General features: G+C 35.2%; 2 protein-coding genes across 3 annotated transcripts; one reads left to right on the forward strand and one right to left on the reverse strand.

Moving 5' to 3' along the window:
- Positions 1–1,722: 1,722 nt before the first annotated feature.
- LOC306877871 (free fatty acid receptor 3-like) lies at positions 1,723–5,671 on the reverse strand. The gene is made up of 2 exons (XM_079429883.1): positions 5,621–5,671; positions 1,723–3,131 (listed from the first exon to the last, which is right to left on the reverse strand). The coding sequence occupies exon 2, from the start codon at positions 3,106–3,108 to the stop codon at positions 2,125–2,127; it is 984 nt and encodes a 327-aa protein (XP_079286009.1). The 5' UTR covers positions 3,109–3,131; positions 5,621–5,671; the 3' UTR covers positions 1,723–2,124.
- Positions 5,672–19,809: 14,138 nt separating this feature from the next.
- LOC306877873 (uncharacterized protein) lies at positions 19,810–25,766 on the forward strand. Of its 2 annotated transcripts, none has more exons than XM_079429885.1 (6): positions 19,810–19,962; positions 20,070–20,129; positions 20,998–21,336; positions 22,648–22,884; positions 22,978–23,077; positions 24,524–25,766. In XM_079429885.1, exons 2-6 carry the CDS (start codon positions 20,075–20,077, stop codon positions 24,585–24,587), a joined length of 795 nt encoding a protein of 264 aa, XP_079286011.1. In that variant the 5' UTR covers positions 19,810–19,962; positions 20,070–20,074; the 3' UTR covers positions 24,588–25,766. The 2 variants fall into 2 exon arrangements, with proteins under 2 accessions (XP_079286011.1, XP_079286012.1); XM_079429886.1 differs by having other exon boundaries at positions 19,849–19,962; positions 20,057–20,129.
- The last annotated feature ends 774 nt before the right edge of the window (positions 25,767–26,540 follow it).

A 26,540-nucleotide genomic window follows, 5' to 3' on the forward strand; every position in this document is an offset into this window, starting at 1 on the left:
AAAAAAAACTGTAAATAAATAAATGATTTAAAATATGATTAAAAAATAAATAAATGCACATTTTGATTAAAATAAATAAAAAATATATTACAATAAATAAACAATTATAGAAACAATTAAAAAAATATTTCCACAATATTTTACGTTTTTAATATAAAATTTTCACAGTAATTGGGTCTTTATATTTGAAAATGTATAGCTGTGGCTGATTATAAGGACATTTTTGTTTCATTTTGAATAATTCTGTACTATATTGAGTCACCTACCAGGTAAGACCATGTACATTTGCTCTTAAAGGTATAGTTCACCTAAAAATATAAATTCTGTCAAGATTTACTCGCCTTCATGTCTTTCCAAATATATGACCTTCTATCTTCTATGGAACACAAAATATATTTTAACAACATCCAGACAACAGTTTCCAAGTATAGACTAAAACAGAGATTTTTAAATCTTTGTGTTGTACAGAACAATGAAATCAAATAAGTTTAAGTGTTAAATTTAGCATTTTATTACATCTAAAGTGAAATGCATTTAAATGAACTGCATGTCTCCAGTTTCCAGATGATGCATATGCTGGCAGAGTCACTCCTGGAATTTGATGTGTGATGTGTGTTTGAGGAAGCATTCAAGTTTAATATTGCCTTTTTATCTGTATCGTGCAGGGGAGAATTTTATCATGATCTTTATTTTTATGCCTCTGGAACATATAAAAGCCAATGAAAAATTATCAGAAAGTGTCCAACTTTACCTGAATTCCCCCTGTATCACGCAACAGGAAAGTGTGTGTTGTTTCAGACGCCTCTGCCACAGGAGAGATAGAGAAGCTCTTTATAGATGCTGTCGCAAGGCTAAAAAGAGATGCAGCTTTTGCTGAAGTAGAAGTAGGGCAGAGAAGACAAACTCACGTTTCAAGTTGACAGCATTGCTCAGAATAATACAGTAGCAGCAATAAGTAGATGGGATGTTTATGGCCGTTACCTAGTAAACTTGCAGGGTGTGATGGCAATGCACTGAAGAATGCAAACTCCCATGCAATGCAATGCACAAAAAAGCATTTAAGCAAAGCTGTACAATCTTTGAACTTGTTTATTTAAAGAATGCACATCTATTTGTTAGCATTTCCGTTCATCTTAATGGCAGTGGCTTGACTAGCAAATGCAGAGTTGTAAGAACGCAACGTGCATCCTGCCATCTTTGCTTATGGAAAAACATACCTGTTTGAGCCAATCATTTGAGCAGTAAATGCAACTGCGCCACATGCAGCTCAACCGTCCTCCTACCTGCACTAAAAAAGTAGACACAGACACAGTGTAGTTTCCAGGTGAATAACAAAACTGTGACATTCAAGTGTAATAATAGACAGAGAGATAATAAATTCTGATAACTGAGTTAGGAAACAAGATGCAACTGTTCAAAATCTGCTACAGTGACACCAAGTATTCAGATTATATGTGATAAATTAGATTAATTATTAGCCATTGTAAACAGAACTGATAAAATGGATAAAATAAATGACTCAAAATCCAACCTGTACCGCCAAATGTTGTACCAGGAACAGGAAGTGACAGCACAGGAACAGGTTTGTGTTGGTCTGTCTAAAAAGATGGCAGGTTAAGAACAAGCAGTGCATATCAAGTGCTGTGTAGAAAATAAACAGCATTCATGCATAATGGGTGAGTAGTTCAGGACGGAGGAATAAAGTGCGGATGGATAATTTGTATGAGATTTTTTATTAAAATATTAGTAGCAAAGAAAATTTGTTTTACAAAGTCGTTGTTTGATTACATGTATATTTATAGCATTGCTGTTAGTGAAAGCCGTGTATTAGTTCAAATGTTAGATGTACAGTTCAGATGCAATTGCTTTTTGCACTGTCATTTGTTCACTCAAGCTCTTCATTTCGTTTCATTTGGCTGCTGCAAAGATTGAGGTAAAATTGTCACGCAATCATGCTTGATTTTTATTCTGGAACCATTTCTATGCTGCTCTTCTTCTGTCTAGCCATAAAGCATTAGGTCATGGTGGTGCATCGGAATTATAATAATTGGCTTTGGATGGAATGATATGCATTGATGATGCAAATTCTGGCAGATCAATCGGTGCAGAGACTGGCTTGAAATGTTAGCGGATGCTGTCATCAGAGCTCTGCGTTCGTTCGTCTGGTTTCCCACAGTTAAATAAAGGGCAGCAGAGAGCTGAGCGGCAGCGAGGAAAGAGCAAATGCCTCGCCAGCCCCTGCAACACCTTCCTGAAAGTCCCTCTGAGTGCGGAAGAAGAGAAGTAGAATATGAAAGGGTCGAGACATGCATTCAACGTGCTGGTGAGTAAAGCATGTTGTCTCCATTCAGAGCTGTGGCCAGTTACGAATCCGTCCACGTGTGAGATGTTGAAGGGCATGAAACAGATAACGAAGACTAGAAGTGTGCCCAACGCCATCCCAATGGCTCTATACCGCTTCTTGACGTTGACATTGGATAGTCGGGAAAGTATGCGGATGCACTGGATGTAGCAGAAGCAGCAGATGAGGAAAGGGATGCAGAAGAAGACAACAGAAAGCTCCAGTCGAAACGGCAGGAGGATCTTGAGTTGTTCATCAGTGAATTCTTCATAACAGGTGTTACGTTTGGATGGATCAGTGATGTTGGGGTTTAAATAGTTGTGGTATTGCATGACGTAGACGATACTGCAGTGCGCCATTGAAACCACCCAGAATATGATGCTGGCTATCAATGCATTTTGGGGTTTGCGTTTGAGCTTGTATTTAATGGGGAAAGCCACACCCAGGTAGCGCTCCACGCTGATGGCCGTCAGGTGAAGGACGCTGTTGGCGATGACCGAGTAGAAGATGAATCCTGACAGCGGACAGATGAAGTAAGGCAGCGTCCATTTCATGTTGGCCGCCTCCACCATGCGAAACGGCAGGAAAAAGAGGAAGATCAGGTCAGAGATGGTTAAACTGAATAACAGCACGTCTATCGGGGTGGAGCGCTGGCGGATCTTCTGCAAGAAGGTGTAGAAAGCCAAGATGTTGGCGGGAAGGCCTGTGATCAGTGTGAATCCATAGACCGCTAACACCAGGTTACTCAGAGCCACCGTCCACGCCATCGTCACTAGATGCAGTGAACGCTCTGCAAGGAAAGAGAGAAAATGAGAAAATGCAAGTTTTTAATGTCAAATTTCATGCTGTTTACTATAGAAGTCAATTTCCTGCAAATAAAAAAAAAATGCTTTGAATATGAGATAACATAAGATTCAAAAGTCAAAAAATCTATTTGATTTGTGAAAGAGATAAAAAGTCACATTTTTGACATACTAAGTTGTAATTATGAGATAAAAGTCATTACGATAAAAGTTGAAGTTATGACCTAAAATGTCACAAGTATGAAATAAAAAGTAAATTATAATGGAAAAAGTCAAAATAATGACATACTAAGTCATGAGATATATTGACATAAGTAAATTGTAAGATAAAAAATAACAAATTTGATTGAGAGTTCAAAGAAATGTCATAAAAACATAAAAAGTCAATTATGAGATAAAAAGGTAGAATTCTGAAATACAAAATTATGAGATGTCATAATTGTGACATGTCACTTATGAGACAATCTCGAAATGATGACTTCCTACAGTAAGTCAAAATTATGAAAAAAGTCAGAATTATGAGAAGAAAAACACAAAATGGTGACATAAATTGATGTCACAATTATGAGATTAAGTCATAATTATGACAAAAGTCATGAGATAAAAAGCTGAAATTTTGTGAGTCATAATATGACAATCAAAATGTTTGATATAATGTAATTAGTCATGCTATAATAATTAATACTTAGAGGCCCAGTTTCACAGACGGGGCTTAGCTTAAACCAGGACTAGGCCACAGTTAAATTAAGATATTTAAGCAGCTTTTATAAAAAATGCCTAAGAAGAAAACGTGACGTGTGCATCTTGAGACAGAACAATGGAACTGGCATATTTTAAGATATTTTCAGTTGAGACAGCTCAGACATGCATTTTAGTCTGGGACTAGCCTTAAACCATGTCTGTGAAACCGGAGGAGAATGTCATAATTTCAATATATAACTTAGGTTAATTTAATCTTTTTATGTAATAATTATGATTTACCAAAGGATGGCCTTTTTTTTCTCTCTGGGCATCCATAGCTTACATCTTACAGGTGTGTTAACTGATTTCAGAGTATTCTTTCTTGACGTTGATGATTTCTGATCATTTTGCACTGATATCTGCCAGGTCTGGTCATTTTAAATGTGGTGGTGGCACACAAAATACTCATTGCAAACCTTACAAACAAATGTTTGGTAAAGATATGTTACTCATCTGAGCTAAATGCGAGTCAATATCTGATGGCTCTCAAGCAAGAGCAATACATGCAATACTCCAGAATTCAAAGTGTCTCATTTAGATGTGTGTTTAACTGATGCATGTTGAAGTTCTGTCAACCCTTGTCTCTTATGAAAGAAAACAAAAACATCATTTATACACAACAGGAAGTTGATAATCAACTCAATACTAAAAACTGGCAAGCAATGGTTTTACCGTCTTTAGCATCAGTGAAATATTGTTTGACGAGGAGTTATTCTCATTAATGTCATTTTCCTCTCAGGCACTGGTATCTAATCCAGTATCTTGACCACACAATGGAGCTTTAGGGTAGTAAAGAGTCATATTACTGAAAAGTAGGTCACTTATTAATGGCAATACAACAGTTCAATACAGATGGGACTGACTAAACCAAACAATTGTGTTAAATATGCATCTACTGTATCCTTGGAATAATAAAAAAAGAATGCAGTATGTCTAGAATAGGCTTAGATCAATTCTAAATATATGGTATTGAATCTCAGGAAATGCATGTAGAAACTTGTCACAGGATCAGGTGTTATTACTGAGAAAAAAAATCATTCCGCAATGCACATGCAGAGGTCAGAATGCATGATTAGGTTTTACTTTTTTCAGACCGTTAGGGTATATGCAACAACCGAGTCATCCTTTTGATAGAGTACTTACAATTACTACAAGCTACTAAAAAAATATTAATACTCAAAATAAATTTATACAATACAAATTCAGCTGTACCTATACGGTCTATGTGTGTATATATGAATGCGAGATGTGAAACTAGTTAAAGGGAAATTCCAGCAATGCAAGCGATAATGTAAAAAAAAAAAAACACTTCTCAAAACTTAAATAAATGTATGGCAGAATTATATATATATATATATATATATATATATATATGCATGCAGTGTTAACTACCAACATCTATGTTTCAGAACAATTTCATTATTAGGTATGTAAATGTACAAATATATTTAATTAATGTTTCACTCTTGCAAAAAATTCAAAATAATTTTAGCATTTCATGCTTAGTTTCTTTTTTCTGTTAATATTAAAATGCATATTATCTCGTATGAGGAACCCATATTTATATATTTGATTTTAGGAATATATAATTATTTAAATTTAAATGTTTACTCTGTTGCTTATAGATCAGAGAAAATTTTCTGATCAAAACTGAAACAGGTTTAAAGCATTAGTCTTCAAAGAAATCATCACTATCAGAAAAAATAAAAAATAGTAGTAGCAAAATATTGTATACCTTAATAAATCCGTCCGCACCACAGAATCAGAAGTGATAATGACACTCCTCGAGTCTTTTTCTCATTATGTCACTTTGACACATGCTGCACCTACGATGACAAAACAGGAAAGCAGCGAGACATTTTTCATTTACTGAAGGAAGTCAATTTATTTCCCCAACAGCAAGGAACACCTTTTTGTACAATGCATGTGTATAAACACATGCACACTGAACTGATATTAATTTAATCTGTGCTTGCAATTAAGTCAAAGAGGGAAGTTTCTTCTTCTACGAATTCAGTAGTGCTCCATTACTTCAGTTGCAAATTGGTGTCTAACTTTGAGAAATCTAGTATTAAATATGTAATGAAGAACAAAGCGATGCAAATTAGGAGAATTTATTTGTAAAAAAAACTCCAAAGTACATGACATACACCATCTGACCAAACAGTTGCTTTTCATCATATTTTTTGCTAGGCCTGTCAACAACCTATTTTACTTAAACTCATTAGCATTTTCCACATCATTAACATAAAAATTAAAGAGCTTAATTAATTACGCGTCCGTTAGGTGGGTCTCCTTCATACTCAAATGTGCAATCCATCCACAAAAGCACCGTAGCGGATCGCACTAATTGAGCGGCGCTACAAGAAGCATCTGTGAGCAGAAAGCTGAATAAATAGTTGTGAGAGGACAAACAGCGGCAGTCCATTATTTATCATTTAGTAGTTCAGCTCTGCCTGCCATCCTAATTCATTTGGATTTTGTTCAAGTCTTCCTGTCTGTGGAAAAACACTGCATTGTGTTTTATTTTCAGACACTTGAGCGCAAGAAAATCCCAGAGCAGCATTGTTCCGACGGATGAAATTCACACTGTGTCCTGTCCAACAGCCGCGGCTTTCACATGCCTACGTGACAGCTGTGCAGGAGAAACAAAAAGATCAGTCTTTTTATCAATAATGCTGTCTCTCTGACAAAATACAAAGATTTGTACGGCACAATAAGCCGAGGGCCGGAGGAATGGCTGAGCGTTTGTTTATTTCCACCAGAGAGACATTGTGCTTTGTAAGTTTTTCGCAGTGCGAATGGTGTCGAGGCCGACGAGCGCTGCACTTTCTCAACAACTGGGTCTGTCGACCTGCTGGAGAGGAGGAGGAGAAAAGAAAGAACAAACTGCTTCATTTGATATAAATCATGTTGTCTAAAGGCCCTTTCACATTACTCGAGTTGACCAATGAACTGAACTCGGCATCTGCGACAGCGCTGGCCCAGATTAAAGTTCAATTTCAACCCCTTCGCTGACATTTTTTTTTATGATTTTGAAAGCCAGTGATTATCAGACGATTTGCGTGACGTATAAAAAGTATGCATGTCCAACTCTGCATTCAAGTTAATCATTCAGAATAAAAGAAACTCAATTTTGTGCATTTATATTTACCTTATTTTCAGTTTTTTTAAATAAATATTTCTGTATTTATTTATATATTTTTAACACTCTCACATCCTTGTTTCACATCTTTGTACTGCTTGTTTGCCATTTTCCATGTATCTTGTAGCTGTAATTTTGAGAGTCAAGTCAAACTGAAAATCTGAATAGAAAATTATTTGGTAACACTTTACAATAAGGTTTCATTTATTGTACATTATACAGCTTTTACCAATCTTACTGTTATCTTAGTCAACACGTTTAAAATCAAAAGCTGTATCTGGTAACATTAGTTAATGCACTAATATGAACAAACAATTATCTATTTTTAACATAAATGCTGTAAAAACAGTCATTGTCAGCTAATGCATTAACTAATGTTATCAATTGACCTAATTTAAAACACCAAGAGCATCCAGAGACAATAAAACTTTGTGAACTGTATTTTTTTCTTTCTGCAATGAAACAATCACCACATATTATCTTCTATACGTTCAAATACTGTATGTGTTTTTTACCATATACATTGCCCATTTTCATACCTAGCAACTTTGTAAAATTGCTTTTCTGTGATGCTGTCTGCAGTGCGTGTCACATGGAAGTCTTGATGAGAGATATGAAAGAGCCTTAACATATTTGCATATCGACTGATTTGGAAATGGTGAAACACAAATAGCGTGAGTTAGTTTTACATTAGCCTGCTGCTGAGCTGACCATGCGGCATTCTAATAATCATAAATATACACTCTTAACCATAAAAGCTAAAGGGTGTTTTCACAGTAATGTGTAAAGTGTCAAACTCAGGTCCTGGAGGGCCGGAGCCCTGCAGAGTTTAGATGCAACCCTAATTAAACACACCTGATTCAGTTAATCAAGTCCTTCAGGCTTATTTGAAAACTACGTGATTTGTGTGTTGGAGCAGGGTTGGAACAAAACTCTGCAGGGCTGCGGCCCTCCAAGAACTGAGTTTGACACCCCTGCCACAGAGGAACCATTTCAGGCCAGCTATATTGAATTTTATGTGAACATCTTGGATTTGACGTCTCAAACTACTGACTAAGGAGGCAGCTCACTGGGTTTTGGAACAAAGCGTCACTAAAGCATGGATATAAATATTGCATTATAAAAAATTTCCACCCAATTCAACTACTCCCATCCATCAATTAACATCTTGTGAAGCCAAGATTTTTTTTTTTTACTTCAAACCATTGCTTCCAGCAAAAATACAAGTCCTCTATCCATAATATTGCTTTCTCCAATGAAAAAGTGGTCTGGTCTGAATCAGGAGAGAAATCTGCACAGATCAAGCACCGTTTACAAGCCAAAACAGTTTAAAACAGCTCTAAACAAATATGTTGGTGGATTCTGATGTGAGAGACAACAGGGAATTGACTTTTTGTCTGAAGGAAGCGTTATTATGGACTAATGTTTTAGCCCGGAGCAACAGTTTAAAGTTAAAACATCTTGATGGATTTGTTTCTTACAAACATGCAGCTTTTCACTTTTCAATATGTTAATTGCTGGACTGGTGTGGTGTGGATTACTTGTGGATTATTGTGATGTTTTTATCAGCTGTTTGGACTCTCATTCTGACAGCACCCATTCACTGCAGAGGATCCATTGATGAGCAAGTGATATAATACTAAGATATAATGATATAATGATTTCTCCAAATCATGAAGAAAAACTCATTTACCTTGGATAGACTGAGGGTGAGGACATTTTCATTTTTAGGTGAACTATTCTTTTCAATTCTTAAATCTAATCAAATTGGCTGCAGAAGACATTTCAACTCATTTAAAAAATCTTCTCTAGTTGAAATTTGTATAACTTAAAAATTAAGTTGAAATTTCTTCAGCAACAAAATCTGTTGTGGAGAATGCATTTCACTCCTTTAAAGTAGTGTCAGGTTACGTACCTGTCGCATTTGGGTTGGGTGTGCATGCATGGGATGCACTCCCGGCATTCGCTGAGGGCTTGTATGCAACGCTCGAATCTGCCTGTGCACGTTTGGAGATCTGTGTCTACGTGGCAGGTTCACAGGCTGGATAGTTTGTGGCTGCTTCATGCGTTCAAGTGGAAGTTTCTGGAACTCGTCCGGCCGCAGCACCGGAGGTGGAGTAGGAGGCATCTGGCCTGTTTTGTTGAGCTGCTGGACAGGTTGAGAAGGTCCAGGGTTCTGCAAGGCAGCTTGAGTCTGCTGGATCCGGTTGGTTAAAGTGTTATCGGTCTGGGTGGTGTGATGGCATAGTGCAGCCTCAGTAAGAGGAATGGATGGCTGAGGCACGGTCTGATTTGGTCTGGTACCTGTTTGTGTTTGAGGTATGGCCGTTCCCCTTGGTAGACCAATGGGGATTGGATTCTGACCTGGAGAGGTTTGGGTTTGAGGTATTGCCGTCTGGATTTGAGATTGGATTTGCGGTTGTGTGCTTAGTTCTGTTGGATCGATGGTCTTTGCACATTTGGGTGCATTTGAGAGTGATTGAGCACAGTTGGTCTCTGGAGGTCTCTTCTTTGGGGAGAAGGAGCAGCTTGGGTCAACCTTCCCAAAGGTTGAGTTTCCTGGGATCTCTGAGCAGAACGATCCCTCTGTGCATCTCGTTGTGGCCAATCTGAAGATCCACTGTTTTCTGAACTATAGACTTCAGGGTTGGGATATGCCGGCGTTCCCTGCAAACAGTCCCAAGGCATCTGTTGGAGGTGTGTTCTGGAGTCATTGAACTGGTTGTTGTTCTGAACAGGGATTGAATGTTGAGTTCGCTCTTCTGCTGATGATCTTGAGTCGGCAGTTTGACGTTTGCATTGGTTTGATTGGTAGGGTGAGAGTATCCAGTCTGAATGATGCCGTTGAGTTGGCGAGAACCATTTGTCGAAGCATTATTGAGCATTGTTTGTGTCTGATTACTCAAACTCAAAGGGTCAGAGTTCAGCAAGCCATTCTGAGATTGATTTTGATGGTTGGCGTTAGTATGTTGACTTTCTCTATGGTCTGCATGTTGCTGGACCATCTGATTTGTTTCTGGAGGGTATGTGTTCAAGTTGACATGCACCATTTGAGGTTGTGAACTATTAAACTGGTCATGGCAAGGTGTTGAGGTTTACATGAACTGTAGGCGTAAGTGCACCAGGCTGAGAATTGGCCGTTTGTATGAGAATATTGGGATTGTGTTGGACAGGATGTGGGAACGATCTCTGAGGGTCATTGTTTGGATATGAATTGTTTTGATGTCCATTGTCTGGGACCGTGCTGAAGTTGTGTTGGAATACATCAGTGTTCAATGGGCATTATTATGGAGTGGGTTGGAGTTGCTGAGCATGTTTTGTGAGATTGTGTTGATGTTCCCATTGTTGCTGGGAATGGCTGAGAAGTTTTGTGGTTGTGAGTTGTGTAATGTGGGATCAGGGTGGTTTCCATTGACAAAGGCTCTGTTTGCAATCTGCAGAGAGCATGTGAAAAGATGTGTTATTATAAACTGAAAGAGATGTTAAGGCTGGGGCATCATCATGTACTTTGCAATGATTGCAAGGCGCTTTTATGTGGCTATTACATTTTCTAAAAGCAATTAGACTGGTTTTGTAATTCTTTTCTTGCAAAAAGCGAGTATGAGAGTGTCAGTATAAAGATGTTTTAATAGCATCTTACAGTAAGTATTCACTGATGTGAATAAGTTCAGAAACTGTCCATTTTAATGAATCAATTCAGAACTTGATGATTCGTTTACGTCATCTGTAAAAATGTTCATCTTATCTCTGTGTGCCATTGTTTATTGTAAGCAAATGTTGCTAATTATTACTTTGTATTGATATATTGGTTCATCCAAAAGAAAAATGAAATGGTACTGAAAACAGTAAAATAGTACTGAAAAAATATGAATATATTCAATGTATAATGTATAAAAATTATTATTATTATTATTGCAATGAATATACATTTAATATATTATATAATGCACATGATATATTTTTCCAAACAACATTTGAATAAAAGTTTAATTTACTTCTAATCATCATCAGTACTAGTAATAAAATTTATTATATTACTTAAAATATTGTCCAGCCTTCAGAGATATTATTCTACATTACACAACATGTATAAAATCTAACTTAATTTGCTTATTTTTTCTCATTTTCTTTTTAGACTATTGTTTTACTATTTTTTTTTAAATGATACTTTTTTAAACAACAACTTTTTAATAATTTTTTACAGATAACTTTTAACAATAATAATAATAATAAATCTTTTTATTTTTACAAAAAAATAACTATTATTATCATCATTACAAATAAATAATATATTTACATACAAATAAAAAATATATATATTTAAAAAAATATTTAGATTTTTTTTTTGCTTTAATGTCCATCTCTAAGAGGCATTACTCTGTATTACACAGAATACAATAATAGAAGGTGGCGCCATCTTACTGTCATTCCTTCATTCTGGTTTGTCTTCTGAAGTCCAACAGTATCTCTGAGTCTCCGATCAACTGCAGATATGAACATATAATCATGTCAGACCTTTTACCATCATAAAACAAAACAATAAACTGAAGCATTTAGGAGGGACCTACCGTTTCTTTGCCGCAGAAGCAAAATAATTACAATGATAATTATGATGAGTGCAACAACACAGGCAACAACAATCCCTGCTACAGTGCCTCCGCTGAGACAAGTACCTGTAAACATGATTTTTATATTTTACATTTGATGAATTAGATGAACAAGCGCTACTAATATCAGCAGACAGAAATGGAGCCAGGGCATAAAGGCCAAAGAAAAAACACATCACAGAAACATCAATAATGGAGCCAGCAAACAGAAGAAAGTATCCTGCAAAGGGAAATCATTGTAGGCGGATGAAAATTATGACTTCTTCTAGAGAAGTGACACATGAATTTATCAATTCTGTGGTTGTTTACTCCCTCTCCGGTCAAGAAAATGAATGTCAGACCGAAGAATGAACTGACAGATGCATCCGTCACCCAAGTGCCACAGAGAGCCATTAACTCACCCACAACGGCCAGGTCTATCTGCTGCTTCGATGTCCCTCCTGTGATGTCATTCCGTGCAATGCAGGCATAACGGCCACTCTGATTGGTGGAGAAGATCTGTAGACTCAGCACGCCACTCCCTGATTGGCCGCCGGTCACCAGCTGGTCGTTAAGTTCCCATGAGAAGGAGGCAGGAGGTAGAGAGGCAGACGTACAGGTGAGACGAACCATCTGTCCGACCGTAGCATCTCCACCGCCAACACACTCGCTTGTGGTCTTAGTCAACTGGGGGGCATCTGGACCATCTGAGGAACCAACTAAATTATCAAATAAAAATGCTTAATGACAATTTACAGGAACCTAAAAGGCTTGTCATACTGTAAAGTTGTAATAAGTTATAATAATAATAACAATTTGTAAAAAAAAAATTATTAAATGAAATTAATTAAAAATTGTAAAAAAAAATATATATATATATATATAATAAAAATAATTATAATCATTATAATATAATACAAATACTTAAAATTATTTGTAAAAAAATAATAATAATAAAATAAAATAAAATAGCCTATTGGGATTTTTTTTTTTTTTGTTATATTGTTCAGCCATTGTCCAATCTTGTATCAAGGTATGATTAATGCATCCTTTTGGTTCATTATATTCTTTTTAATTGATTTGTTTTGGACACCAAACAAAAGATTAGATATTTACAACGCATGAATAAGTCTGATATCAATGCAAAGTTTATTTGTATAGCGTATTTTACAATAAATATTGTTTCAATGCAGCTTTACAGAAATATTAATTATTATTAACAGTAATATTAAGAATAAAATATTATTAATGATAATAATAATACTCATCATTGTTATTAATAATGACAATATTTCTACAACAAAAATGTAAAATATTTAGATATTTAGGTTACATTATACAGAACAATCTACATTCAGAACACAATAGGAGAAGGTGGTGCCATCTTACTGTCTATTTTTGACAATCCAATAATTTTAATAATTATGCTTTATTTATAGTGCAAAAAGTGCTTCACATTATGAATCACTTGAGTTCAAAACAAAACACTCAATACAATAAAACTAAATTACCAAACAGAATTGGAAAAACAGTCTTTGGTTTCCTCCATCTGCCACTGGCTGGACTATTGGTTGAGCCACTGTTGTCATGTCCCTCATACAGATTGCAATTAGTCACTCGTGGAGCGGAAATTAATCCAAAATATGTCTTGTATGTTATTGTTATGTTTGTTCAGCAAACCAGAACATTACAAGCTCTTTAGTCATTTAGTTTTTCATGTCATGTGTCTCTGAACGCATGCTGCTGTCATAAAACATGCTCTTATTCGACAAACTGCAAGAAATCTTCACACAAGGTTGACGTGCAAAGAATATAAACTTGAGGTTTTATTAATGAAATTAAACTCAGTATGTTTCCAAAGGGGCTTATTAATAACTTAAAATTACTTAAAATATGCCAAAGCAAGCAGTACAATAAGCTAAAACAGCTAAAAATAAACTTAAAAATTATTATTTAATAATAATATAATTATTATTATATTATATAATAATATTATTTTAATAATTATTATTTATTTATTTTCCACAGTCGTGAAAACCTGCTATTTTAGTATAATTGCAATATTATTATAGTGTTTATTAATATTTTATTTGCTGTTTGTATTTTTAGTTTAGTATTTTTGTCATTTTTCTTTCTTTTTTTTTAATAATATGTCTATATATTTTTTTTTTCTATAGTTTTATATCTACCTATCTATCTAATAAATATATATAGAGAGAGAGAGAGAGAGAGAGCGTTTTTATATTTGTATTTCTGTTTTTATTTAAGCAAGGAACATTATTTTTAATGATTTAACTTTAGTTTACTATAATAAACCCGACCTTGACATATAAGGGATTTTTAGTGGAATATGAGGGAATATTTTGGTGCGATTAAGAAAATAAATAAAACTAATTAAATAAATAAAAATAACATGATTTTTCAATAATTTGTGTACTTTTTTAGTTATGTCCAACTACTTTGCTGGCTAGAATTTGAAGAGAAATTGCAATTTGTGAGTGAAAAAAACTACTTTGTTGTGTAAGTCGTGTAAATTCGTTGGTCATAAAGAGTGAGAACTGTGAAAAGTATTCAGTTCTTGAAACTTCTGGAATAATGGATTTTTAATTATGATTTAATTCAGGTATTTTAATATATAATTCATGTAAACAACAATTTGAAAGCAAGAACTCAGATTAGAGAAATCTGCCAAAAGGTGACTAGTTTCTGCAAGTTTCTGCAGCAATGACTGACATGGAATGAATTGTTATTGACTCACAGTAGATGCTGAGGGTGGCCTTGGCGGTTTGCTGATGGTGCATGTGTATTCTCCTGCATCATCTCTCCTGACCTGCTTGACGAGCAGAGATCCAGCTCTGATAATAATGCGGCTGTCAGAAGACAGAGCAGCGCCTCCTTTACCCCAACCACACTGACCTCTGAACCTGCAGACCAGCTGCAACTCAGAGACACATTCCCACCTTCCAGCGGCAGAGATGGCAGAGACAAACTCACTCCGTTCACTGCATCTGAAGAAAGAGAACAAAGACAGGGTGAGCAGAATATACAAAGAATACGTTTATTATTAACCTGCTTGTTGTGTTGGGCTCAGTCAATTTTCTTACTGCTTGAAACACTTGCTAAACTTTTTTTTTTTTTGACTTTTTTTTTTTCTTCAAATTGACCCTTCTGTCTTTTCTATTTTTGCATAAATCTTTAGTGTTTTTGGCAAATTGCATAGAAACCAATGCACGTCTATTTGACCTGCAACACAAAAGCTGTCCTTCATTGTGGACATATGCAGCATCGTTTGATCGTACTAAACACCTTGAGCTGCGCTGAACGGGTGTTCACACCGAGTCCAGTGGTAGGCGAGGGTTTGACCGAGGCGCTGTAGTTTCCAGAATCACGGATCTGGCTGTTGGTGATTTTGAGCTGAGTGGCGGTGACAGAGATCCTGTACTGCGGGACAGATATTACGACAGGGCTCCCGTTCGCCCACATGGCCAGTGTAGTCGCTGCACTATCGGTCCATCCGATGAGGGACACATCAGACACCGTCTGTACTGTGAAGACGGCATCTTTCCCTGATGCCACCAACACCGGTGTCTTCTCGAACTGAACTGGAACGGGATCACAACGACCAAAGGTAAACCTATGGAGAGTCGCATGTAAAGAAAATTAAAGCTGCTTCAGTTATTTATTTAGTTACATCATATTTCAAAATGGATTTGCATTAGATAACAGCAACAAAAATATCAAAGCAAGTGCTATTTGATGCTGTTCAAATACTGCATCTTTTCTTCTTTATATTTGCTCAGTGACTTACACAGTATATTGAAACACCATTTAAAACCACACAATACAAACACAAAGAAAAAAAGTTTAAATGTGAATGCATCTGAATGAGAGAAATGAATGTTGCATTCACATGGTGTCACAATGCTCTTGGAGCAAGGAGTTGTGAAGAACATAAAATAATCCTTTTATTGAAGATCCTATGGGTACATGGAGCAGGGTGAAGACAAACAATACCGGACATAAGACACAGAGAAACACAAGGCTTAATCAAATGAGGAAGAACTGAAACAGGTGAGGAATAATCAAACATAGACGGAGACTAATGAACTAATGATGACACCAAACGAGGACAGGAACAGGAAGACCAAATAAGGTCATGCGGAACCAAGAGGGAGGAAAAACACAGGACGCAGAGACACAAGGGTGTAGCGTGAAGAGACACGCAAATGAGGCAAATAAAAGAGCTTCAAATAGCGCTTCAAACTAAACAGGAATGCTGTAAAAACGGTAGAAGTGGATGTGTCTACGCACTTAACCTTAAAATTACATCTTGCATCTATCTGGTTTATTTTTTTTATTCTTCGGCATGGGTTTTGAACACAATAAGGTGTTGGTCATTATATAACAACTTACTTGTTATATGAAAATGGCATTTGTACTAATACCTCTAGTTTACACATACAGGTCAAAATTATTATTTGTTCATTTATTTATGTTTGCATGTTATCTATAGCATGTTGCATTTGTTTAGGCTTATGTTTTATATTTAGGAAGAATGTCATGTAGACGTCTATTTGATATTTGCTTTTTCATCTTAAAGATGTATCTTTTTTAGGTTTGTAGATGTATTTTTCTTACATTTCCATTTTGAATGCACATAAAACTGCTTTTTCAAAATGTTTATCAGGTACAAAATGATTATTTAGGTAAACTTGTCATATTCAAATGTATTTTAAGTGACAAAAGTGCTCTACGAATAAAGCACTGTTGCTTTTATCTCATTTGGACATGCGACTGTAAAGTTCACCTGTGTGTGTCTTCTATCTGACGATCTTGACAGGTTGAGGAGGCAAAACTTAGTGGGAAAACCACAACAGGATGCAGCAGAATGTTCATGTCAGTCTGGAGGGCCTGAGCAAAACATTTAATTAGTTTCCAGATGTTTAATTCTATCACATATTAAAGCATATAAATCATAATAAGAGCCATTCTGTCAAATTAAAAGAGATACATCAATCACTGCCTCATATGGGGATGCATATTATCAACGAGCTGCTGTATAATTCAGCCTACGAACGTTTTAATCAAAGATTGTACTCAAATGAGAAATTGAATCTGTTATATACTAGGCAGTCTGCTTTTGGTTTTCATTTTAGCGTCTTTAAAGCAATGTTTGGTTTCGGCAGCTGGACGAACACTTCCTGATTTACTTGTCTGACGCCTCACCTCACAACAACTGAGAAAGAACCAAATGAATGCTTTTGTACAAAAGTAATGTAGAAATAAACACGATCGTTGTTTCACCTTGATGGATTTACAAAAAGTTACTTCATTAATACAGACAAATAATTACCCTTGAGTCTTATGTTTACGTCCTGCCATAGCAAACCATGCCTAATTTTAAAATATCTCTGCAGTTTGGAGCGTGTCAATTATGGTTGGTGGGCATTATTGAACATGAGTCGCATTAGAAAAGTGCATCCAGTCAGTTTCGCCTGACTGAAACTATCAGTAGATGAGTTCATCAGAAGCTGTCTAATGATGGCTAATTTATCAGGTGTCATGGGGTCGTGGATGCTGGTGAAGTATCACTCTGAGTGAGTCTGCAGTTATTAGATCAAATACTAGTTCAACTATAAAAACTGGCTTGGGCAAGCTGATATGTGACATTATTTTAAAGTCGAGTCTAAGCTCTGTTTCTATTCTTTTGCTGGCTATATGGGAATTATGTCAGTACATAAAATATAAATAAACAATGGGGAAATTTTTTTATTTAAATATTAAAAAGTATTTTCAAAAATCACTTATAAATTTACATATTGTATAAATAACTACAGTCTATACTTTTTAGGAGCCCTAATTAAAAAAAAATAAACGATGCAAAAATATCAAAATAAAAAAATTGGTAACACTTTACAATAATGTCACAATAGTTAATTAAATTGAACTAACTGAAATGAATTTGTTACAGTATTTATTCATCTTCATTAATGTTTAATACTATAAATACAACTGTTCATTGTTATTTAAAGTCATCACTGGTCCATTAAATATTATTAACAGATACAACTTTCGACTTTAATAATTAATTAGTAAATGTTGAAATGAACTAAGATTAATAAATGCTTTAGAATTATTTTCATTGCTAGTTAACTAATATATAACTAATACATATCTAATGTTAAGATAAGTCTAATCTCTGTTTCTTTTATTTTTTTATCATTTTGTCCACAAACAAATCTATTAAAATTGTTCAAATAAAATTTGGAAATTGTAGCAATACCGAAAATACATCAAAGTAAACCATGTTTAAATGCTGTTTAAATATTAAAATGCATCAGACTTACGGCTTTTGAACTTACATTAAAACAATTACCGTTTTTTTAGAAACTAATTATAAAATAAAATAATATAGAAATAAACATGATCGCTGTTTAACCCCCGATTGATTTACAAAAAGATCTTTAATTTATTATCAGTCTTGTCCACAAAACATAAATCTGTAACAAATATATATATATATATATGGAAATTATATCCGTACAGAAAGTATATTAATGTAAATAAAATGCTATTTAAATATTATGTTGCATTTACTTTTGAATAAAAATTAATTTTACCTATTACATAAAAAAAAAACTTTTAATTAGGAGCGCAACAGGAAATAAATAAGCTGTTTTCATGCTTTTAAGTTTGTTAGTAAATGTTTTACCTCTTAAAACTACTCCAAATCACATTTAAAAAATTGTATTACAATTATTGTACATGCATTTTTCATTATAAGTGGTAAAAACATAAAAGAAATAGTTACCAATCAGTTGTCAGTCAGTTTATGCCTAGTGGCAACTCACATGCCAACCCTTCATGTAAGTTAAAACAGCGGTTCCCAAACCTGGGGACCCCCAACCACTGCACATTGTCCCTCATAGGACACACTCAGTTCAAGTCTCGCAGACTCAGTCAGGTGTGTTAAATGAGAGTAGTTGGGGTACCCAGGACAAGTTTGAGAGCCACTGAGTTAAAATACTAATTACAGTCTGTATGGGACTGATTGCAGTTGGAGTTGTAACAGGAATAGCACTTGTTGCAGGGTAAGACCTCTACTCTCTTCTACTGACTCATTAAAGATCTGTTTTAGGGCAGGATTGTGTATTCACTATTGATGCATGAATATTCTAATCATTTAAATGCGCTTTTTATTTTGCTGCGAGTATGCATTTAGATTAGTTTCACGATTCTTCCTTTTCTCAGGAAGATTGTAGACTCCAGCACAAATGATAATAGAGTGAATCATTTTGAAACTCTTTTAGTGCCCCATGTGTAATCATGCACAAATGTTCCCCGTGTAGCTTTTTTAATTCATTACATTTTCTTTCTGCAAATGTATTTGCATAAATGAAAATAAATATTGAATAATCAAATATCAAATTAATTTAATCAAATAACACTGAAAGGCTGAAAAATATATTCAAGATAATCTTTTTAGCTATATAGCCCTAGTCTGTTTGTTTAAAGTCTTTTTCACATAACCTTTTTATTTCAGGCCAATTTTCCTGAAGATGTACAGAAATCACCATAGTCCTCCCTACTAAGTCTACATTGAAGATTTTATTTATTTACATGTTGATGTACCTGTAAACATTTTATTTTGATAATTTAGTGGTTATTTTACTCATATTAGATCACTGTGATTGCCCCCCCCCCCCTTCTTTTAACTGTTATTAGAAGTGCATCACATGAAAAACTGTCATACCGGCTGAGATTTGTGTTTACTGTTGCTTTACTTGAAAATTGTTCACACATGTTGTGGCTCTTGATATAAGCAGCTCTCACACAGTTTTCAGCTCCAGGTTTAAATGGAAAATGTTTACTATTTTCACGAGGTCAACTTTTTCAGTCGTTTCTCTGCAGTTTTTCTGTTCGGTCCGATTTGGTCATTCTTGTTGAGATTATTGTTTTGTTGTGTTTATTGTAAAGAATTGATTTGCTGTCTACCTCCTTTGTTCTTATTAATCTGCTGTTGGTGTTTCTGCTGTTTGCATTTGTGTTTAAGTTCATTCAGAGACTAAAAGAGTCTGAACGGGTCTTGAGTGTGTATGGAAGATCTGCTTGTTTGAACAGAGAATAGTGGCTTTACTCCACAGGAAAGGGAAAAAGGAAACGGCTCAGTTTGCAAACACGGTGACGCCTAAAGACCTTTAATTTGGTGAACTGAGCACACAAGTTCACAGAAAACACCAGTCCTGCAGAGACACTAAAGCATGTTTACTGAGGGCGCTTCGCTCTAGTGCTTTTATAGGACAGGAGTTTTGGATACAAGCATCTCTTTCGGGAATTTATTTCGAGGTGAGTTATGAAAAGCATCCAGTAATCTCACTCATAAAGGGAATGTGTCTGAACTTTGGTCGCATGTAATGCATGAAGAGCATCAGTCTTGCAGCTGTTTTTTCTAGGTGACATGGAACCACGGCTACAGCGATTGGTCAGGACTGTCCTGCTTCTGCACATCTGCTGTGAGTTATTCTGCGTGTCTTTGTATGATTATGTGGAATGTATTTCATGGCTCTCTGGAATACTTGATTCTGATTGGCCACTTGCAGTATTCTGCAGCCAAAGTGTATTTTTTGTATTATTTCTTAGTTAAATGCTGTTTTTGAACATTCTGTTCATCAAAGAATCCAGAGATATGTATCACTGTTTCCACAAAAATATTAAGCAGCACAGCTTTATTCAAAACTTATCATAATAGAAATTATTCTTGCACAGCAAATGACAAATTTGCATAGGCCTAATGCCTCTGATATTTAGATTAGCAGTCAAATTATTCTTTTTTTTTTTTTTAACATTTACATTTCTTGGCAAGAATAAACAGTCTACAGTTTAATTAACTATATTGTTTAATTAAACGTTTACTTTTTATTAAACATTGGTATTTTTTTTCTACTTCAAATAAATGCATTTAATCACTGTTTCCACAAAAATATAAATTATTGTTACTATTAATTATATTAAATTTATAAATAACTATATTTATTTATTTTTAAATGTACAATTATTGGCAGTCTAGATAGAGCCTGTTACATTAGATTAATTAATTACATTATTTAAATAATACAATATTTGTTATTTTGAACTTTCTATTCATTAAACAATCCAGAAAAAATATCAGTTTCCACAAAAAAAAAAAAAAACAAAGTCATAATAATAATAAAAATAATTATACAGTACAGCTTTATACATAATAATAATACTTAAAAAAAAAAAAAAATCTCGGCAACCATTAACAGTCTACAATTAGATTAATGAGCTATATTATTTGAATAGTTATTTATAAATGTGTAACATTTTTTTAATGTTGGTGTCTTTATTTTTTTACGGCAGGGCTCTGGAGCGGCCAGTGTTTGTCCGTCCGCTTCACAAGCCAGCAGTCGCTGTATGTAAGCAAAGGTCAGGATCTGATCCTACAGGCACAAATCGAGCTGCTGGATGGTGAACATGTTGTTAAAGTGACATGGGACCACGTTGCAATGACATCTGGGACAAGTTCAACGTTGGCTGAGTTTCCTCGTAAAGTCTCAGATGGGAGAATATCACTGGAACAACAGGGAGCCACACTGAAGATCAGAAATTATCAAGCAGCAGACGCCGGCGTCTACACGGTCACGGTTACAGACCAGTCAGGACAGAGACAATCTGCACAGCGAACCGTTCAAGAGTATCGTAAGATCAGCTAAAGCCTTGAATTCATTTCACATGCGCTGTACTGATATTCCTCAAACGTTCTGCTAAAAAATTTCTGCACTTAAAGGAATGGTTCACCCAAAAATGAACATTTCCTGAACACTGACCCACCCTCAGGCCTTCCAAGATGTAGATGAGTTTGTTTCTTCTTCTTCAGATTTGGAGAAATGTAGCATTGCATCAGTATCTCAGCAATAGATGCTCTGCAGTGAATGGGTGCCGTCAGAATGAGAGTCCAAACAACTGATAAAAACATCACAATAATCCACACCACTCCAGTCCATCAATAATTTATGAAGCAAAAAGTTGCACAAATCCATTGTTAAGATGTTTTACCTTAAAACCATTGCTTCCAGCTAAAATATGAGTCCATAATAACGCTTCCTCCAGTGAAAATGTAATGTTGTCTGAATCAGGAGAGAAATCTACACAGATCAAGCACCATTTATGAGTCAAAACAGTTCAAAATAGCTCTAAACAAATTTGTTGGTGGATATTGATGTGAGCGACAACAGGATATGGACTTTTCCACTGGAGTAAACGTTATTATGGATTATGGACTCATATCTTGACCAGAAGCCTGATTGAAGTTAAACATCTTAATGATGGATTTGTTTAAGATTTTGTCTTCTCAAGACATTAATTGCTGAACTGGATTGGTGTGGATTACTTGTGGATTATTGTGATGTTTTTATCAGTTGTTTGGACTCTCATTCTGACGGCACCCATTCACTGCAGAGGATCCATTGCTCAGCAAGTGAAGGAATGCTACATTTCTACAAATCTGATGAAGAAACAAACTCATCTATATCTACTCCATTTAAACACTCAGGTGTGCTATTTTGGTTTTTTATACCATTGTTAACCCTAGAATGGTTGAGTGATTCACATCTAACGTATAGTTAAAGAGGACCTATTATGCAAAAAGATGTAACCAACAAATTCATATAACTGTCATTTCTTAAATAAAGCAAGTCAATTAATTAGAGAGAGAGAGAGAGACAGACAGAGTGAGAGAGTATTACAGTAAAATTCAGTATGGTGAGAAAAATACACTCCATAATAGCAGTGACCCATTTCTGTCTTCATTGTGTCCTTGTGCATTTCTCCAGTAATTGGAGGTGGTCCTCACTGCAGAACACAAGATCCAGATCCAACTCCTCCCACCTTACATATACCTAAACCTACCCGTCTCCACCCCCTGATCCCTAAACCCACCCATCTCTACCCCCTGGATCTTTGTTCTGCAGTGAGGGGCTACTGAGTAATTGAGCTTTGTGTGTGTGTCAGTGGCGGTACATCACGTGGCGGTGATGGTGAATGTGTCTCACTCGGTTCTTCACTGTATGGAGGCGTGGGGAACTGAACCCAGTTTCACTTGGCTGCATGAGAACGTGGTCGTGACGGAGAAAGTGGGTCGTGTTTCGGCAGATGGGACGTCTTTGTACGTCTCTGGCACCTTCTGCGGACACTTCACCTGCGTGGTGAGCAATAAACTGGGACACAGTTCAGCCACATACACCGCAGGTACATGAAGGACAGGAACATTACTTTTCATGAGGCTTAGAGCATGAACGAGCTGAGATGTTGATGACAGTATGATGACTGTGTGTGTTTCAGAGGCATGTGAAAGCACAAACGGGAGCACGACTGCTGTCGTTGTGTGTCTGCTGCTGATACTGACGCTCGTAGCTGCATGTCTGGCCTTTATACTGTGGAGGTGCGTTTAAACAAGTCCCCATCTTTATTCATATTTTTATTTTTTCATTTTAAATTTGAATTTTTGGATTTGTTTTGTCATTTTAATTGTTTTCCCTTTTTATATGTCTATATAGTTTTTATTAATTTGGTAACACTTTACAATCAGGTTACATTTGTTAACATTAGTTAACTACATTTGTTAAACTAACAAGGAAAAATACTTCTAAAACATTTATTAATCTTAATGTTGATTCTATTAATGTTAGTTAATGAACTTGAGCTAACATGAACAGTTGTATTTTATTAACTAACATTAATAAAGAAAAATGAAAATGAGAATTTTTTCATATTTAATTGTTTTATTTCAAGTAATGGAGGTCTTTTTGTTTTAGCTAACTATTACTTTAGTTATTTTAGTGCATCATGTTAAACTAAATGAAAATGAGAAGTGTTGGCGAATACCGGAAACACGGATAACTTTTAATATTTTATTTAAATTGATGTTGTGTTTCCACTGTAAATGCTTTATTGGAACTGCAAAAATAACCTGGGCAACAAATCCAAATGTTTAAAACATACGAGCACAGTTCAGATGAATGATAAAGTTTACCCTCTTTAACTTTGTTGTTCTGCTGTTTTGTTCATCTGCTTCTCCCATTTGCTCTTTGACTATCAATGTATATAGACTACTACAATATATGCTGATAAACTGAACATTCACTTCAGAGATACAATGTGAGATGACTGGAAGCTCTGAATGATTTCCCATTGAACTGCAGCTCAAACTGCAATATAGTGAATTAAGTCACAAACTCAATCATGATGCACAATGTTTTCATCACTGGTTACCGCACCTGAATATCTTCCTAAATGTGTGTTAATGTTATCTAAACATCATACTTTTTTCACTTATTTCAGTTAATGTAAAAAAAAAACAACAACTAACAAGTTAAGCCATGTAAACATGTAAACATGACTGAAGACGCGAAAAGCGCAGAAATAGACAAACGATTCAACTGAGTGAGTCATTTACGCTCGAACCACTCTGATTGATTCACACTTGTGATCTGGATCATTCAGTTCAAGTCATTCACTACATATATTTAAAAAAAGAACAAAAAAGCTTGTAATGATTTAAAAATCCCATAGGGATGAGTGAAATGGAGCTTTTCGAAACTCTGAATCAGATAAAACATTGCGTCTCAAAATGATTCACTGTTCTGAAACCCTCCAATCGGATCACGTATCACAAATCAGATTAGGACTTTGAAGCGGGTTTGCTAATAATTTCATGAACTGAATGATTCGCAATCCCAATCTGAAATGATGGTTCGTGAATCATTATCGAATCGTGAATTAAACTACACATTTAACACAACTTGATTTTTTTGCACAAGAAAATGGATTGGTTTCTTGGTTTATTCTAGTCTATTTTCTCCTAAATTTGCCGTTTTGTCCACTGCAGGAAACACAGGCATGGATATAACAGAAGGGAGAGACTGAGAGAGCCGTATGAAGAGCCTCTGTGAGCTGATCTCAGGACAGTTTTACTGCATTACTGTGACACTGACGAGAGCTGATGGACTGCCAGGCGCTTGAAGCTTTCAGCACACATTTTTTTCCCTTTATTGATCAATATATTATAAACTTTTGGTATGGTATTAGACTTCCTGGAAAGATATTTATGCATATTTATTTAACCAAGTTAGCCTAGCATCATCTGGGGCCTGTACCATGATGGTAGATGAACAAATTCAGAGTTACAGGATTAGTTTCGAGTTGACAAAACCTTGGCTTTGTTGGTACCATGATGCTGATCATCAACTTTCTCTTTCAACTCAGGCTTTGATGCTGGGTTTGTGGAGCACGTGCACATGAATGTGTGACATCACTGGAGAACAGCCAATCACGAGCCTTGGTTAAAGGTTTTGCTAAAGGTTAAAGGATTGAAGAATGAATTTAAATGAATTTTTTCACTGTACATTTTTCATTTACAATGAAAAAAATTGTTCAATTGTTCAAGTGAAACTTGCTAAGTTTATATAGTTGGAAATATACAGCAACAGAGACTCAAATGTAAGGTCATGTAGTCATTTTTAAAGCGTTATCTATTGATTATACAGCTTATTTATATTACATACGATTTGTATTAACATTCATTTAAAAGAAATTATTTGTAATAACTGTTAAACTAAAAATGCTTGTGTGTAATGGATTAATAATAATATAAATCATATCAAATAACTCTAAGTAATTATCCTATCATTAAAGCCAGACATTTTTTAGTACTAGTGACCTTTAATTTGGAGCAAGACAAACTGGGGGAGTGACTTTTTTTGTGTCAGACATGCGTCACTTTGCTCACATCTGATTGGTCCAATTTTAGTTTGAGATCTCTAACCCAGATCATAATCTTCCCCGGAGCAGGTTAGCCGTGGAGTCCAAGTTACTATGGCAACGAACGCAGCTAAAAGCCAAGCCACTTTCATGGAACCTAAAACCCAGGATTGGTGCAAACTAAACTGAAACTTACCTGGCTAACCAGCTAAACCGGCTTCATGGAACAGGCCCCAGGAGGATTAGTTAATGCAGTCCTTTCTGAAATACTTGATTCTGATTGGTCAGTTGTGACATTCTGACTTTAATATGACAGCCACTAAACAACTAATGTTTCATTGTCCCATATCAATAAATTGACATTTGACTAATTGAGTAATTTTGTGAGGTTTCTTTTTCTTTTTTATAATCTGCTCCAATTGATAGGTCTTTAATTTATTTGGGAAGAAGCCATCATGATCAAGGACACTACACATCATCTACACTTATAACAATTTCTTAATTTTCTGCCCCAATTTTGGCCCACATTTTAGATTAATCCGCCCCTAAATGTCTCGTATAACAATGACTGGTCACTTTATGTCAATTAGACTAAGTTTCCAGTTTTGACCACATTAATACAATTAATTTTATTCCAGAATAAATGAAAACTAAACAGAAATAAAAAATAATATCCACCCTTAAACAGCTCAACAGTGACTGATCACTTTGTCAATTAGACATATATAAATTCACACATTTATTAATTCAAAAATAAGGCTAAATAAAAATATTTTAGAAAAATTAGAAAAGCATTACTTTCATAATGCATTATATAAAGGCTTTGAGTGAAATGTTAGAAATGCTCCTTTGGCATCTAACTCATAAATGGAAGTGATAAAATTACTAAAACAAAAACATTATGTATTTATATATAATTTCATCTCGGATTTCATAAATCTGAAATATAAAATAACTATTAGATTACAATTTATTTTTGAAAAATTAGAAAAGCATAAAAAAAGTTGCCAGTTTTGACCACAATAACCTGTAATGCGGACTAGACTTCATGCCACAAGTCTTTTAACCTTGCTATTTCATTACAGATGACAAGTGTGTGAGTTCTTCTGGACAGTAATCAGTCTAAACTCCATCAGCATGACATT

This window comes from Barbus barbus (assembly GCF_936440315.1).
Source record: "Barbus barbus genome assembly, chromosome: 12".
Lineage (NCBI taxonomy): Eukaryota > Metazoa > Chordata > Actinopteri > Cypriniformes > Cyprinidae > Barbus > Barbus barbus.